Source organism: Oncorhynchus clarkii, chromosome 33 (assembly GCF_045791955.1).
Source record: "Oncorhynchus clarkii lewisi isolate Uvic-CL-2024 chromosome 33, UVic_Ocla_1.0, whole genome shotgun sequence".
Lineage (NCBI taxonomy): Eukaryota > Metazoa > Chordata > Actinopteri > Salmoniformes > Salmonidae > Oncorhynchus > Oncorhynchus clarkii.
In genome coordinates, this window is record NC_092179.1 from 18,676,830 (window position 1) to 18,693,055 (window position 16,226).

General features: G+C 41.4%; 2 protein-coding genes across 4 annotated transcripts; one reads left to right on the forward strand and one right to left on the reverse strand.

The window, feature by feature from the left end:
* The first annotated feature begins 2,880 nt into the window (after nucleotides 1-2,880).
* On the forward strand, nucleotides 2,881-12,341 carry LOC139392844 (uncharacterized protein DKFZp434B061-like). Of its 3 annotated transcripts, XM_071141148.1 has the most exons (9): nucleotides 2,913-3,167; nucleotides 7,958-8,083; nucleotides 8,213-8,379; nucleotides 8,486-8,606; nucleotides 8,687-8,768; nucleotides 8,951-9,038; nucleotides 9,142-9,272; nucleotides 9,919-10,070; nucleotides 10,181-12,341. In XM_071141148.1, exons 3-9 carry the CDS (start codon nucleotides 8,245-8,247, stop codon nucleotides 11,968-11,970), a joined length of 2,499 nt encoding a protein of 832 aa, XP_070997249.1. In that variant the 5' UTR covers nucleotides 2,913-3,167; nucleotides 7,958-8,083; nucleotides 8,213-8,244; the 3' UTR covers nucleotides 11,971-12,341. The 3 variants fall into 3 exon arrangements, with proteins under 3 accessions (XP_070997251.1, XP_070997249.1, XP_070997250.1); XM_071141150.1 differs by lacking the exons at nucleotides 7,958-8,083; nucleotides 8,213-8,379 and having other exon boundaries at nucleotides 2,881-3,167; XM_071141149.1 differs by lacking the exon at nucleotides 2,913-3,167 and having other exon boundaries at nucleotides 8,037-8,379.
* Nucleotides 12,342-12,441: 100 nt separating this feature from the next.
* LOC139393170 (protein mono-ADP-ribosyltransferase PARP12-like) lies at nucleotides 12,442-16,189 on the reverse strand. The gene is made up of 7 exons (XM_071141568.1): nucleotides 15,759-16,189; nucleotides 15,363-15,498; nucleotides 14,464-14,732; nucleotides 14,218-14,305; nucleotides 13,975-14,105; nucleotides 13,611-13,759; nucleotides 12,442-13,409 (listed from the first exon to the last, which is right to left on the reverse strand). Exons 1-7 carry the CDS (start codon nucleotides 16,028-16,030, stop codon nucleotides 12,769-12,771), a joined length of 1,686 nt encoding a protein of 561 aa, XP_070997669.1. The 5' UTR covers nucleotides 16,031-16,189; the 3' UTR covers nucleotides 12,442-12,768.
* Nucleotides 16,190-16,226: the final 37 nt, after the last annotated feature.

Here is a 16,226-nt window from a genome sequence, read left to right on the forward strand (position 1 = left end):
GTAGAGTGACCAGATGGAAGCCACTCCTCAGTAAACGGCACATGACAGCCCACTTGGAGTTTGCCAAAAAGCACCTAAAGACTCTCAGACCATGAGAAACAAGATTATCTGGTCTGATGAAACCAAGATTGAACTCTGGCCTGAATACCAAGCGTCACGTCTGGAGGAAACCTGGCGCCATCCCTACGGTGAAGCATGGTGGTGGCAGCATCATGCTGTAGGGATGTTTTTCAGAGGCAGGGACTGGGAGACTAGTCAGGATTGAGGGTAAAGATGAACAGAGCAAAGTACAGAGATCCTTCATGAAAACCTGCTTAGGACCTCAGACTGGGGTGACGGTTCACCTTCCAACAGGACAATGCCCCTAAGCACACAGCCAAGATAACGCAGGTGTGGCTTCAGGATAAGTCTCTGAATGTCCTTGAGTGGCCCGGACTTGAACCCGATCGAACATCTCTGGAGAGACCTTACAATGGCTGTGCAGCAACGCTCCCTATCCAACCTGACCGAGCTTGAGAGGATCTGCAGAGTAGAATGGAAAAAACTCCCCAAATAGAGGTGTGCCAAGCTTGTAGCGTCATACCCAATAAGACATGGCTGTAATCTGCCAAAGGTCCTTCAGCAAAGTACTTAAAGGGTCTGACTACTTACATAAATGTGATATATCAGTGTTTATTTTTTATAAATTTGCTAACATTTCTAAAAACCTGTTTTTGCTTTGTCATTATTGGGTAGTGTGTGTGTGGATTGGGGGGGGGGGGGGGGGCAATTTAATCAATTTTAGAATAAGGCAGTAATGTAACAATGTGGAAAGTCAAGGGGTCTGAATACTTACCCTCAGCACTCCTCTCTATCTTATGAACCAAATAGCACTGTACACCATTTTGCAACAAACCACTAGTCTGAATGTTATTGTGAAGAAGCAGTGACCAGTGGCATTTGTTTAGCTTAAATCTAGTGACATTAATAATGTGAACATGTTTTGCATACAGTGAGGGTGTTCAAACGATATTGGGCATCATTCATGTTTTATCTAATTCCCCCTGGGCAAACTTCATTATTTAGCTTGTACTCCAGTGCGTTTTGAAGTACCCTGTTTCTGCCAACTCCCATCAACTAGCTGGCAGCAGCTCCCAAGGTCTGGGAACTGGGAGCTTCATTAAAGGCCCAGTGCAGCCACAAATGAGATTTTTCTGTGTTTTAAATATTTCTACACTGAGGTTGGGATAAAACTGCAATGATAATGCACATTTAGTGTAAGAGCTGTTTGAAAAGACTGCCTGACATTTCTGCCTGTTTTGGTGGGATGGAGTTTTGACAATTGGTTAATAGAGCAATAAGAAATAGTTCCAAACCTCACTGCCAATTACAGCTAATTTGACATTTTTACCTCTCCAATCGGACCACTCCCAGACAATCCTTGCAAAATTATTGCTTGAGAAACGTCTCTTTACAAAGAAGCTTTCTTTTTGACCATTGTTTTAAATAAAAATCAGTGAGGTAGTTGTTACACAAACGATTTGATATTGAGATAAATATAGCTGCATTGGCCCTTTAAACCATCTGCGCTGTGCCACTGCGGCTCAGTGTGTATGTGCTACCACTTAGTGGTGAGTCTACAGTAATGCAGCAGAATTATGGTGCAATTCAACAACACAACCCTAGGGGGATGTTAACACTTTGATCGTCGCTGGATCCACAAGCTGTACCTTTCCCCACTTTAACTCAGACCTGCATAATTATACTCAACAAAAATATAAAGGCAACATGTAAAGTGTTGGTACCATGTTTAATGAGCTAAAATAAAATATCCCAGGTATTTACCGCACCAAAAGCTTATTTCTCAAGTTTTGTGCACAAATTTGTTTACGACCCTGTTAGTGAGCATAGTCAGGTGTAGACGCAGACGCAGATTATAGTTTTTCAAATGAACCTGACTCCTCCAGTCGCTAAAGTACATTATTTTTTGTTTGCTGAATTCCATACTTTTTAATGCAACGTTAATCAAATGCAACCTCATTGAGATTCAATTGGCACAGGGACATGCTGAGTTGACCTTTTAGAGCAATTGCAATGAGGAAACAGTAGGTGGTTGTATTTGATTAACGTTTTATTAAAACGTATTGATTTCTTCTAATAAAGAAAGGCATGCAACAACAGAGGACAAACATCGGGTAAGGGTTTAAGAGTGTACATTTTTTAAGCATGGACTGCAGAGACTCCAAGGAGTCGGAGGTTAATTTTAATAACTCTAGTCTGCACTCAACTCCCTGGAGGAGTTGATATAATTGGCTCGGTCAAACAGAAATGCCGCGTTCAAAACAACTGGGAACTATGGAATCTCTGACTTCAGTGCTTTCAAGAGAACTTCGAACTCAGAAAAAAACGAGCTCCGACAAGGGAAAAAATAAAAGGCCACTCTAAATTATGCAATTTTGTCACACAACACAATGCCACAGATGTCTCAAGTTTTAAAGTAACGTACAATTGGAATGCTGACTGAATGAATGGCCACCAGAGTTGTTTCCAGATAATTTAATGTTAATTTCGCTACCATAAACTGCCTCCAACGTCGTTTTAGAGAATTTGGCAGTACATCCAACCCGCCTGACAACTACAGACCACATGTAACCACGCTGCGTTCAAAACAATTGGGAACTCGGGAATCTCTGACTTCAGTGCTTCCAAGACAATTTGGAACTCAGAAAAAAACGAGCTCAGACTAGGAAAAATCGTTTTGAAAGCTCACCCAACTCGGAATTCGAGGTCGGGAACTCGGACCTCTTCCTCGAGTTCCGATTTGAAGATCACTAACCTCGTGGTTTTTGAAGTTCCCAGTTGTCTTGAAAGCACTATAAACCGTGGACATTAAACATTTGCACATGCTGAAAATTCCTGAGCTCAAAAGTATTACAAGTAATTTGCATTTATCAGGGAGCTTTGAAATATTCTGAGTTTGTAGATAGAGTCCGATTTCATTGACGAAATGTATAAAAAAAAATTGCCCTAAACGATTTATTTTATATCTCGGTGTACAACGGAAACAAACGCAATATTGGTAAAACGAAGGTTAGATGATACAAACCTCAATGATTTAATGATGGTTGAAATGATTTTCACCTGTGTACATTTGATCTATTAGAGGACTGCAATAATAGTAGTGAAAGGTAAGCATACATTTATATTGTACAGGAAGTTTTATGTCCAAATTAATGTACATGAATTGTTATTCTAACATTTTGTTCATGCCCTCTATGATCACTTTAGAAATGGTCCAAAATCGGGCAGCGTTGTCTAACATCTTTATTGCTTTGGGGAGGGTTCTGTGGTTTTTGATGGGCACAGGGGATGGTAGTGCTTTTTGCTCCGGGTTTACATTCGCCAGTTTGAAGGTTTTACTTCGTATTTTCTTGCAACCTAGCAACATTTCCTCGCCTGCTTACATACGCCTCCCATATATCAATGTTTTTGGTTCAAAAAATATATTTTTGGTTTTTTACTTAACACGTTTTTTTTAAAACTGCATTCATTGTTGGTTAAGGGCTTGTAGGTAATAATTTCACTTTAAGGTCAACTATACCTGTTGTATTCGGCGCATGCGACAAATAAAATGTGATTTGAAACTGTTGGAAAAATCCTATATGAATAACGGTGCAAAAGCCCTGTGATTTGTAATATTTAATTCCATTCAGATAATTTAAATCCAATTGTATTAATTTATTTGTCACGTACAAGTGTTTAGCAGATGGTTATTGCGGGTGTAGCGAAATGCTTTGAGTCTACTCTCGAAAGTAAAAAAATAAGAACTTATATATATATATATATATATTTTTTTACTCCCTTTTCTCCCCAATTTCGTGGTATCCAATTATTAGTAATTACTATCTTGTCTCATCGCTACAACTCCCGTACGGGCTCGGGTGAGACGAAGGTCGAAAGCCATGCGTCCTCCGAAACACAAACCAACCAAGCCGCACTGCTTCTTAACACAACGCGCGTCCAACCCGGAAGCCAGCCGCACCAATGTGTCGGATGAAACATACTCTCGACAGTTTATTAGGTATAGAAAACATAGTAGCATGCCAGTCAGGCTGTATTTTACGTTTTGATACTCTGATGCGTTGTCTGTTGCGGATCATCATTCTCCCAAATCGTTTTATAATAATGTAACCACATCCTTCCAGCAGGCACAGTCATTCAGGAAAGCGTAGTACGTGCTCTACCTCTCTGATCCGAGTGGCTATTCCTCGTGCACCTAAATCCCATAATGCTTAAATAGCCTATAGCCTAAATATTTGTAATTTTACTTTTTTAAATTTAATCTGACGAGGCTATTTCAAAAGTATCCTGTATGCTACCTGCACACATGTGTCCCAAAGTATAATTCCAGCATCCAAACTGTACAGATTATGGTGTTGAAAACGCAAACCATGATGTTGATGCACCCGAAGTGGCAACCTGGTCTCAGAGCATTTCGTATTATTCTTAACATAAATCCGAAACACTCTATTTCGTGTGATACAGCATGTTACATTTCATATGGTATGTATTAATTTGTGGATGTCCTTCACCCATTTCGTATGATACGTAACAAATTACAAGATGTACTATATTTGATGACCGGCTCGATTCGGGTCTTATGTAGCAAAATTTGAAATATATATATTTTTTACATTGGATAAAAGTAGAGACTCGGAGATAGAAAATAGTATATCATACACTACAGTTGAGGAACAATGGGAAAGTAATTCTGCTTTGAAAGTTGATAAACTTGTAACCTCACGTTTGAGAAAATGGCCCCTGAATGTTTTTGTACCTACTAGAGAGCTCTTTTTTGTCTACACCCATTCAGCATTGTTCACACCTTCTTAAGATTTAGCCCCAATCATCACTTTAAGGATTAACATGTGAGGCTATACACTTAACAACCGAAGATTTCAAGACTAAAGGTTTGTTTATTCTATGGGTGTGTTCTTAAATTTAATCTGGATTGCCAGAGTGTGCTCTGGGTGTTCGTAAACACAGAGCGTTGTCAGACTGTCTTACCAAAATTCAGAGCGTTTCTCTCTCGGAGCGTTCAGAGCGCTTACTCGACGCTCTGGCCGAGGAGTAGGGTTGATCCGAGCGTTCTGACCTAACAGCAGCAGTCAAGCACCCAAGCTAACTGGCTAATTTTGGCTACATTTTGGCTATCTTGGCTAACTACTAGAACAGCTCACTGACCATTTTACTCGCCCGAGCAGAGCTGGTTAGGCTGTTTTATTGTTATCCAGAGCATTGGTGACTGCAGCTGTGCTGCTGGCAACAATTTAATTAATATTTTTTGACAACGTTTATAGACACCATATTCAATGGGTGTTGAGTGTTCATAAATTCATGTTATTATTCTGCACTCTGACACACTCAGACGAGAGTGCTCTAAAATCTGAGTAGATAGCCAGAGCGAATTTACCAGCTACGCCTATCGACAGTTGTCGCAGTGACATCATAAACATTCTATTGAAATAGTTAGTTATTTGCATAGTGGAGTCTTTTGTTTAGACATGCAGCTAGCTAGCTAGCTAAACAATGAACCACAATCTCAACTCATAATGTTACTACCCTGCATGAATCTGCAGGTAGCTAACCAACCAGGTTCAATGTTAGCTGGCTAACATTAGGCTATAACTAGCAATGCAAATGGCTCAGAGATACTAATAATATTACTACTCAGATCATACACGTAACGTTACCTAGCTAGCCAGCCAGCTAACATTAGATAGTTAGCTAACAGTACACTTTATCTTGAAATGAAAACAACTTTCTGACAAAATTAGAAACAACCAAATACAGACATTTGAAGGAGATGTATCTTCTGCTTGGATAGTTCCATCTGTGCTAATGACTTAGTGTCTTTAATTCCAGTTTGTCTACAAATCTATAATTAATATGTTGGATTCGTTTCTCCATCTCAACCAAAAATCTAAGTTTAAAGAATAGGACTAAATCAAACTTTTGCTATGAGAGATGGGTTTATCTACAGAGCAATTCAGTTGAGAAATTCCTGTTCACATATCAGTGCAACATAATGTAAAGTGTGACCTAGGTTATTCTGAATTGTTGAATGAATCCCACATATTCTCAACCATTTGAGACAGAAATCACTCTTATGGGATAGGCCTTTTCACACTGCCTCATCATTATTAGTTTCACAATCTATAATTTTATTTTCTACAGCCAACTATGGAAGGGTTGTTTCAATCTGGTATTTAAAAATATATCTTTTTTTACTAATCTCACTTCTGCAGAAAGTGTCTCACTGTGAGTAATAGGTTCCCAAATTGCCTCACAATTGACCATTTCTTTATTTCTCTCCTCTGAAATTGTATTATTGTGAAACACACTTCCTCCTTTCTAGTAATTGTCAAGTGATTGGCAGAATGAGTCAGACATGCTGTTGTCGTTTAGCTGTGAATGTCGTCTTGAGATAAATGCCAGAGTTGTTCTGATACTCTCACTGGAAGTTTTTAACATATTTATAAACTTTATATTCAAAGAGCAAATATGAAAATATAAATTTATACATACTGTACAAAAAAACGGAGCAATTCAGTGATCTCTAATTGTCTACATTTTTTCAAATATAGCTATTTACTCTATTGCAAAAGTGATATTTATTTGTATTTGTCAACACAACCAAATATGAACATTTTTTAGGATCTATTTTGTATCTGCCACTGACTTAGTCTGGCTGTAATTACAGTTTGTCTACAAATGAATAATTGATATGTTGGATTCACATCTCCCTCTTAAACAAAAATCGAAGGTAGGTTTTTTCTTATAGTGGAAACAACGTTGAAGATCTAACGTTGTTTCAAAGGTACAAATTCAACATATTTTATACAAAGTTCGACAATGTTGAAAATTGGTTACCATGATGACATAGTCCTGTGGTTGAAATGTCACCCTCAAAACAACAGTTTACATTGATGACCTTTTGCAAATCCAATGTATTTTAAACATAGATTCCATGTCACAATACGTTGACAAATTACATTGAAACGTTGATTCAACCAGTTTGTGCCCAGCAGGTATGCTTTCCTTATTGGTTGTGGTGTATTGGCACGAAACCTGTTGGTGGAAAATTTGTTGCAAATATAATTATAGCATAAACATTTTGAAAATCAGATTCCCAACTAGCTGATCATTGTCTGCATCCGGTTCTGATCGTAGTGTAGGTCTACTGAAACAGGAAGGGAAAGTTAATTTGTCTGTGGTGGTCGGCGAACCCTCAACCTTCTGGCTCGTAGCCATCGACTGTGCCACAAAAGCATGCTGAAGTGGCAAAGTTGATATCCAGGTTTATAAACACAGGGTCGCTACAGTTATTGTTATTTGTGGACATATTTTTTTTTGTGTTAATTCTATAAGGGGAGAGTGTGTTCACTTTTTCTGCAGTACAATGTGGGGTTGTTTGAAAATATTAACATTGGGGAGGGGTGCATTTCTTTTATGGCACCTCAAGTTGTTTGTTGTCGGTGAGGAAGGAGATCTGTCTGTTCTCTGTCAAGGGGTACTGCAAACAAGGAGGTAAAGTTAAAGAGGGAGAGCGTTGCTGGGATGTTTAACTTTCCCACATTTGCTTTGGCAGAACACCTGAGATCAGGGGAACTTTTTGCCCCTTTTTTTACTCAGGCAGAATCCAGGATAGCTGGCTGGGTATGAGTTTATCTAGATCTAAAGGTTGTCAGTAGATACACAATACCATATCCTCCTCATAGGACAACATACAACCATGTACTGTACATCCGCAATAATGGACTATGTTGTACTTTATTTGATAAAACTTTCAAAGCAACACTAGAAGCCTAGCATCGATTTTGTGAATGGAGGCCATGGCAAGATATTGTGTTGTCCTTCTGGCTAACAAGAGTCTCATGACACACTGTTACATAACTGTAACATCTGTTATATTCAGATTAATGCTGGAGCATCCACTATAAAAGGCCCTACAATTGGGAAGTGAAGAATGGTCAGACTTCGTTTGCTCTGCCAGAAAAACAACGATCTAGAGAGACTTCTGTGACTCTTCTAAGATACAAAGGTGCAGTAGGTTATATCATATTAAACTAGATACAAATATTTCACAGTGTGAATGAAGTACATTCTTGGTATGGGAATTGGCAATGGGGATTGGTTGCTTTACCATTGGCATTTACTTATGGCTTCACAGCGAGAGATCCAAACTGTGTACATTTTGAAGCCATGAGCCGCGGATTCAGTGAAGTTCAACGTCCCTCCACAGTGTCCTCTGTGACCGAGCCCATGTGCGTACTCACCACAGAGTGGGTGTGGTTCTGGGAGGACGAGTACGGAAAATGGGTCCAGTACCCATCCATCGTAAGTGGTGTGAAGCACTCAAACAGGCTGATGTGTTACGAGGACAATAATAGAGATGGTAAACTGTTGTTCCCCTTGAATTTGAGTTTTTTTCTATAAATCACAGAAAGAGATGCACAGATTGTCGTCCATCACCAGTGAAGACCTTGAGAAAAGGTTCCAGGAGGATCAAAGTGCTGTGGTGAAGTTCACTGCAGGCCAGCAGTCTTATGAGCTGAGTTTCAGAGGTAACACATTTCAAACTCTTGCACAAAATATATTTAATTTACAACAGACATGGTTCAAATAGTTCTTCTCATAATTACAGAGATGACGCAAAAAAACAAAAGATACGGTACTGTAAGGATGGTCAGGCGTCGTCCTGTGTTTGTTTCAACTGCAGACAGCAGGTAATGTACGGATGAGGATGAACTAAGAGGATGGTCACCATGTTCTGTATTTAACCTAATAAACACTCACAATTTCATAATCAATATTTGGATAATAAGTGGAGGAATAAATATGGGTATTCAATTGAGCAACTTATTTTCTTAGTGTTGAATGTCATGTTCTCTTTTATATTTATCCTCAGGACAAATAGAACATACAATTCCTCTGAGAATTTCAGAGATGTTCCTGGATTTTGGGACATGTCTGCCATACCTGACATTGGATATAAGGTCACTTGTTTACATGTGGTTATTCTGCTTAGGCTTACAGGAAGGTTAGTGTTCAACTTTTTGTTTCAGCTGTGACAACCATTTTGTTTTCCCCCTCCTGCAGACAGTCACTCTTCTGAGTTCTGACAGGGACTATCAGAAGGTCCAGAGACTTTTCAACAACACCATGAGGGGCTTCCAGATCACCAGCATCGAGATGGTCCAAAACAGGGACCTCTGGGAAGTCTTCCAGTGGTATGTTTACATCAACTCTCACACACAATCCTAGCATGTTACTTCCAAAATACTATGTAAACTCTCACACACAATCCTAGCATGTTACTTCCAAAATACTATGTAAACTCTCACAATCCCAGCATGTTACTTCCAAAATACTATGTAAACTCTCACACACAATCCTAGCATGTTACTTCCAAAATACTATGTAAACTCTCACACACAATCCTAGCATGTTACTTCCAAAATACTATGTAAACTCTCACACACAATCCTAGCATGTTACTTCCAAAATACTATGTAAACTCTCACACACAATCCCAGCATGTTACTTCCAAAATACTATGTAAACCCTGGCTTGAACAAGATTATGGGGAAGCAGCTAATGTTTTTACCCCTGTTTTTTTAGGAAAATAGATTTGATGAAGAAAAACAATGGGGGTAACCTTGGGGTCGAATAGACTATACATTTGAAACGTCTTAATCGCTTAAAGACAACCATAGAACATTTTATGTCTTAGGGGCCCTGATACCAGTTACTGAGAGCTGCTTTACGGTGACCTCTGGCTTTACATATGGTACCTGGAGGCCAAATTCCAATAGGGAATAACCATCCAAAAATAGTATTCTTAACAGCAGCTAATGGTCATTTCCTCTTTCTCAGGAAAAGAGATTTGATGAAGAAAAACAATGGGGGTAAAAACAGCAAGGAGCTACATCTCTTCCACGGAACGGACCCAAAACACGTAGACGCCATTTGCAGAGATAACTTCGACTGGAGGCTGTGTGGAACCAATGGAACTACGTATGGCGAAGGTACCTCATGTTAACTAACTGTCAGAAATGTAGTCAGATTTTAGAAGCAGTCATGATCTCATTATAGTCAGTCATTTTGTTTTACTGATGATCGTCTCTGTTTGTTTAAGGGAGTTACTTTGCCAGGGATGCCAAGTACTCACACTGCTTCACCAGCCACTCAGGAGTGAGGTCCATGTTTGTTTGTTGGGTGCTTGTTGGTGACTACACACAAGGGAAGTCGGACCTCCGTCGCCCCCCTTCAAAAGGCGAGGGAAATCCCACTTTCTATGACAGCTGTGTGGACAATGTCCTGAACCCATCCATATATGTGGTGTTTGAAAAGCACCAGGTGTACCCCGAGTTCCTCATCAGATATGATGATGGCGTCATGCACTTGTCCTCTTCGGCTCCAGCTCTACCAAAAACTGTCTCTATCCAATCCACTTACATAGTCCAATACCCAGCATCCAACCAGATTCAAGCAGCAGCTTCTGCTATGCTGCAAAACCCTCGAGTTCCATCCACTTCCACTTTGAGTCCATCTCAAGCAGCCACCACTTTCTCTAATCCAACCAATTATTTTCCCCCTTCACGTCTCCCAAAACCTGCCCGAACCACATTGGGATTCAGTCAATCTGCAGTCATCATGAAGCCAGCCCCAAGTTCTCAATTGGTGGATACCACCCTAGGCCAAGCTAATTGGTCTTACACTCCCTCATTCAGCAAACTCCCTCATAAACTCATTACCCAAGCCAGCGCCCCCTCTCGTACACCCACTACCCCAGCCAGTATCCCCTCTCGTACACCCAATAACCCCTCTCGTACACCCACAACCTCAGCTAGTACCCCCTCTCGTACACCCACAACCCCAGCCAGTACCCCCTCTCGTACACCCAGTACCCCCTCTCGTACACCCAGTACCCCCTCTCGTACACCCACAACCCCAGCCAGTACCCTGTTTTATGCACCCACTAGGCCACCCAGCATCCCCTCTCGCACACTTACTCCCTCAGCCAGTGCCCCCTCTCGCACACTTACTCCCTCAGCCAGTGCCCCCTCTCGCACACTTACTCCTTCAGCCAGTGCCCCCTCTCGCACACTTACTCCTTCAGCCAGTGCCCCCTCTCGCACACTTACTCCCTCAGCCAGTGCCCCCTCTCGCACACTTACTCCTTCAGCCAGTGCCCCCTCTCGCACACTTACTCCTTCAGCCAGTGCCCCCTCTCGCACACTTACTCCTTCAGCCAGTGCCCCCTATCGCACACTTACTCCTTCAGCCAGTGCCCCCTCTCGCACACTTACTCCTTCAGCCAGTGCCCCCTCTCGCACACTTACTCCTTCAGCCAGTGCCCCCTCTCGCACACTTACTCCTTCAGCCAGTGCCCCTTCTCGCACACTTACTCCCTCAGCCAGTGCCCCCTCTCGCACACTTACTCCCTCAGCCAGTGCCCCCTCTCACACACTTACTCCCTCAGCCAGTGCCCCCTCTCGCACACTTACTCCCTCAGCCAGTGCCCCTTCTCGCACACTCATTACCCCTGGCACTGCCCACACTCGCACACTCACTCGCTCAAGCAACCCCTTTCGCACACTCACTACCCCTGCCAGCCCCCCTTCTCGCACACTTTCCCGTTCAACTGACACATCCTCTCAGGCTCAAACCCGCTCAACGACTACTACTCGCACCCTCTCTGCCAGTAGTACCTCTCACCCACTATCCCCTTCATCCTCATTGAGCACACCTTACCACACACTTTCTCACTCATCATACACCCACACTTACACAGACTCCTCCACACTCTCAGGGTTTCACCACTCCACATCGAGCACTACTTCTGACACATCTTCTACTACTATCACTTCATCTAGAGTGCAGGAGTTAATTAAACAATTTGGGGGTCAAAGTTCAACCTGTTGAAAATGTGTAGTGTTTCTGAATGATAATTGCCATTTCATGTCAAATATGCATAGTTGGTGTGTTAAACCCTTGCAACAAACAATGATGTTCAACACAGCAGGTTGGTGGCACCTTAATTGGGGAGAACGGTCTCGTGTTAATGACTGGAGCAGAATAGGTGGAATGGTATCAAACACAGTTTCCAGGTGTTTGATGCCATTCCATTATTATGAGCCATTCTCCCCTCAGCAGCCTCCTGTGATGTTCAACTAGTAAAAATGAATATGATGAGCATGTTTCCTTTACTCTGGGACTTCTGTTCTGCTGACACATTTTGTAAAGTAGTTGGATTTCTGTGTATTCAACTAAATAAACTAAATGGCCAATAGAAAGTAATTGACTGGATGTTTGTTTGACTAGTGGTGTGGAGTAATGCAGAATAAGTAGGGTGCAGTTTAGCAACATCACCCCTAGGGGGGGGAAGAAAACACATTTAAAAATGAGAAAAACAATAAATGTTGTATGCAGTTGTGCATTCAGAAACTACCATGACTGCATTTACACAGACAGCCCAATTCTGATTATTTTGTCAACACATGATATATGCCATTTATCAGACTCTTATCCAGAGTGATTTACAGACATGCGTGCATTCACTTTACATATGGGTGGTCCAGGGAATAAAAACCACTACCCTGGCATTACATGCGCCATGCTCTACCAACACCTAAAAAGGACACATTTCATAAATACAATTTATTTATACATAAAAAGGTAATTTCCTCCTAAATTTCAAAAGAAAAAATTGACTACCAAGACTTATAGATTATCTAGTGATGCCATAGATTTACTTTTTGCTTTCATTTTAGTAAACTGTGATCTTCTTGTCCTTGATGGAGGTGTGTGTGGTATGGAGGTCATAGAGCCGACCCAGGGTGGTGGAGGAGAGACATAAGTCATCAGACCTGACTGAAACAATGGATGTGTCACGGAGTTCAGGGAGCCAAACTGTGCAGAAGCATGTGTCAAGGTAGGTCTGGGGGTTCTCTGTCCTGTTGGGCAAGGCGATCTAAACCTTGCATTGTTGGGCAGCACAGGGGTGACTGGTGAGCATAGCATGACTGGAATAGATGTCCAGTGCATGTTGTGGTGGCTCTGGTTTTGAACAAAGTTAGGTGGTGGAACATAAGTCCCAGGCCTGGACCCTTCCCTGTACTGAATAAGGTACTCTGGGTAAACCTGATGCTTCCCGACCACCACAAATACAGAGGGGTTGTAGATATCATCCACACAGCTGTCATAGGAGATGGTGTGACTTCCATCTTTTGAGGGGGGGCAGAGGTAGCTGGAGTGTCCTTGTGTGTAGTTTCCCACCAGCACACGACAAACAAACATGGACCTGACTCCTGACTGGCTGGTGTAGCTGTGGGAGAACTTGGCATCCTTAGAAAAGTAGCTTCCTGGAAAGAGATGGGTTAGAATTAGAACAATCACAGTGAGTGTGACATTAAAAATACATTTGTTTTGTCAACTCTTCCACTGTATTTCCACAATGTGATGTGAAAGAGAATAGCAAAACAATATGCCATTTCCACGTAACATAATAAATCATTATATAAACTTAAAAATCTATTAGATATCACATGAAATACAGAACTCACCTTGCCCATAGGGCGTTCCTTGTGTTCCACCCATCCTCCAGGCTATGTTCTGCAGGCATATAGCATCCACGTGTTTAGAGTCTGTTCCATGGAAGAGCTGCTTCTCATTCCCTTTCCCTGCATTTGCCTTTCTCATCACATCTCCTTGCCTTGGGAGAGGAAGAACAGATTCATTTGTCAGTATCGTCATTGGCAGGCTACCTCATAGCATTTGCAAGTGTTTGCTGCTAGAATCTAAGTACCAGTTACCATTAACATGTTACATCTGTTTGCATATGTTGACTGCTTTGATTAACGCAAACAATATGAACATATTTCTTGGGTAGATTACATTTCTTTTGGCATGAGGATTTGTGATTCTTACCACGAAAAGACCTCCCACAGGATCCGATTCTGCACCCTCTCAATAGTCTTCACACTGAAGCCAGTCATAGTTTGGTGGAAAAGATCCAGAATATTCTTGTGCTCAGCTGAGGAACTCTGCAGAGCAACCCTCTAGAGAGAATGCGTTTGAAAAGAACACCTACTTTTACCAATGTAATAGCTTTATATTTCACTGCCTTCTGACCAGATGGAAGATCTTATGAGTTAAAAAGTGATTATGAACCTTGAATCCAGTTTCAGGTACTGAAGATTTATCCCAGTGACTGGGTAAAGCTTTGGATTTCAGCAGGCAGTCATCAGAGTATTTTTTGCTGACGATGAGTAGAGAAAGTTAGACAGCATTATAATTAAATACAATCAGTACAGTATAATCTTATCTACCTGGCAGCTCTCTCTCCTAATTTATATCAAATAGCAAATTTATCCTGAGGACCGAGGTTAGTGTAGTCTACTCTACAAGGTCTCTTACCAAAGTGTGTTACTAGCATCATTAGTATGCCCGATTGCCTGGATGTTGCAGTAGGTGGACAACATGGATGCCACCAGTTCATTAGGTACTCCCCTCTGCTGCAGGGTGTTGAGTGGGTGGGGCTCGTAGAAGTCGTGAGACCTGTCACAGTCCACCTCTGCAGCACAGGTTCCTGTAATGTAGCGCTGACAGACGTGGAGTCTTCTGCAGCTCCCTTTGTCAGGACAGTAACCGTACTCTCCACTACCTTTGTTGTATGTGAAGCAAACCTGGAGACAAACACAGACCACTCCTGATGAGGGCTTGATAAGGACATTGGATAAGTGCAAACTCTGTTTAAGTGCATCAGTCCCAATTCAAGTACATCAGTTTTACAGATATCCCAATTCAAAGAAATAATTTTAAAATATATCTGCACGCTCAGTTTAGTACACATATTTGGATGATAGCCTCAAGTCTGTGAATTCATCAGTAGTCCTTTTGGACGTGGGGAAATAAACATTGAATACACAATGCCTATAAGACGTGTGCCTTTCCAAAGGTGTGTGCCTTTCCAAATCATGTCCAATCAATTGAATTTACCACAGGTGGACTCCAATCAAGTTGTAGAAACATCTCAAGGATGATCAATGGAAACAGGATGCACGTGAGCTTAATTAGGAGTCTCACAGCAAAGGGTCTGAATACGTATGTAAATAAGGTATTTCTGCTTTTTCTTTTTAATACATTTGTAAAAATGTCTAAAAAACGTTTTTTTCTTCGTCATTATGGGGTATTGTGTGTAGATTATTGAGGATTGAAAAATATATATATATATTTTAGAATAAGGCTGTGACGCAACAAAATGTGGAAAAAGTCAAGGGATCTGAATCCTTCCCGAATGCCTATGACGCACATACTGGGGGTAAAAGGGCGTTGTCATTCTGCAGCAGTAATGTACACAGCTCCTTCCTGTCCAGTTCCTCCAGGTAATGCTCTCTCAGGACTCTGATGTTGTGCTCTGACGTCAGCTCATGGCAGAGACGGCATCCTTGTCTGGAAATCGCAAGAACGAGAGGCGATTTCTTATGACGCTCTTTAAAACATATATTAGGTTTTTCCTTAAATGTCAAATCTACAAACTTACCATGAACCTGTAGCAATTGACATGTATACTGTAGTGCATTACCTGTCACATTCTGTAAGACCACAAGGAATTTAGAACGTTTCAGAAATAATAGTAGAATGAATAGAAGTAATATGACGGGTAAATAGCTTCCGGAGTAAAAACAAACGGTAAAGTCAAGAAAGTTTACCTCTCATTGGATGGACATGTTCCATACAGATAAAGCTTACACAGGTGTAAATTGCTGCAGCCACTACATCCATTAGCTCTGCATAACCTCATCTTCGTCTTGGCAACTATCAGTTTGTTTCCCTTCGAGACAGCCCTGGTAAACATCTCCTGATTCCCTAAAACACTTTCCAGGTCATCTTCCATCGTGCTAATGTTGGCACGCAATTCTCCCAGCTCAAAGGACCCATTATGGGCACAGAGTACCTTGTAGATCAGAGCTGTTGTATCCATGTCCGTCACCGTAGGACGCCTGACTGTTGGCCCTCGCAAAACTGTACATATACTATCAAATCTGAAGTAGAACGTTGCTCTCCGTTAACTACAAAACAGGTGACCAGCATGCGACAAAAACATTTCTGACTAAATGAAACTTACAGTATATGTAACCCCTCCCCTATTATGAAGGTAGCCAAGTATGACAAACAGG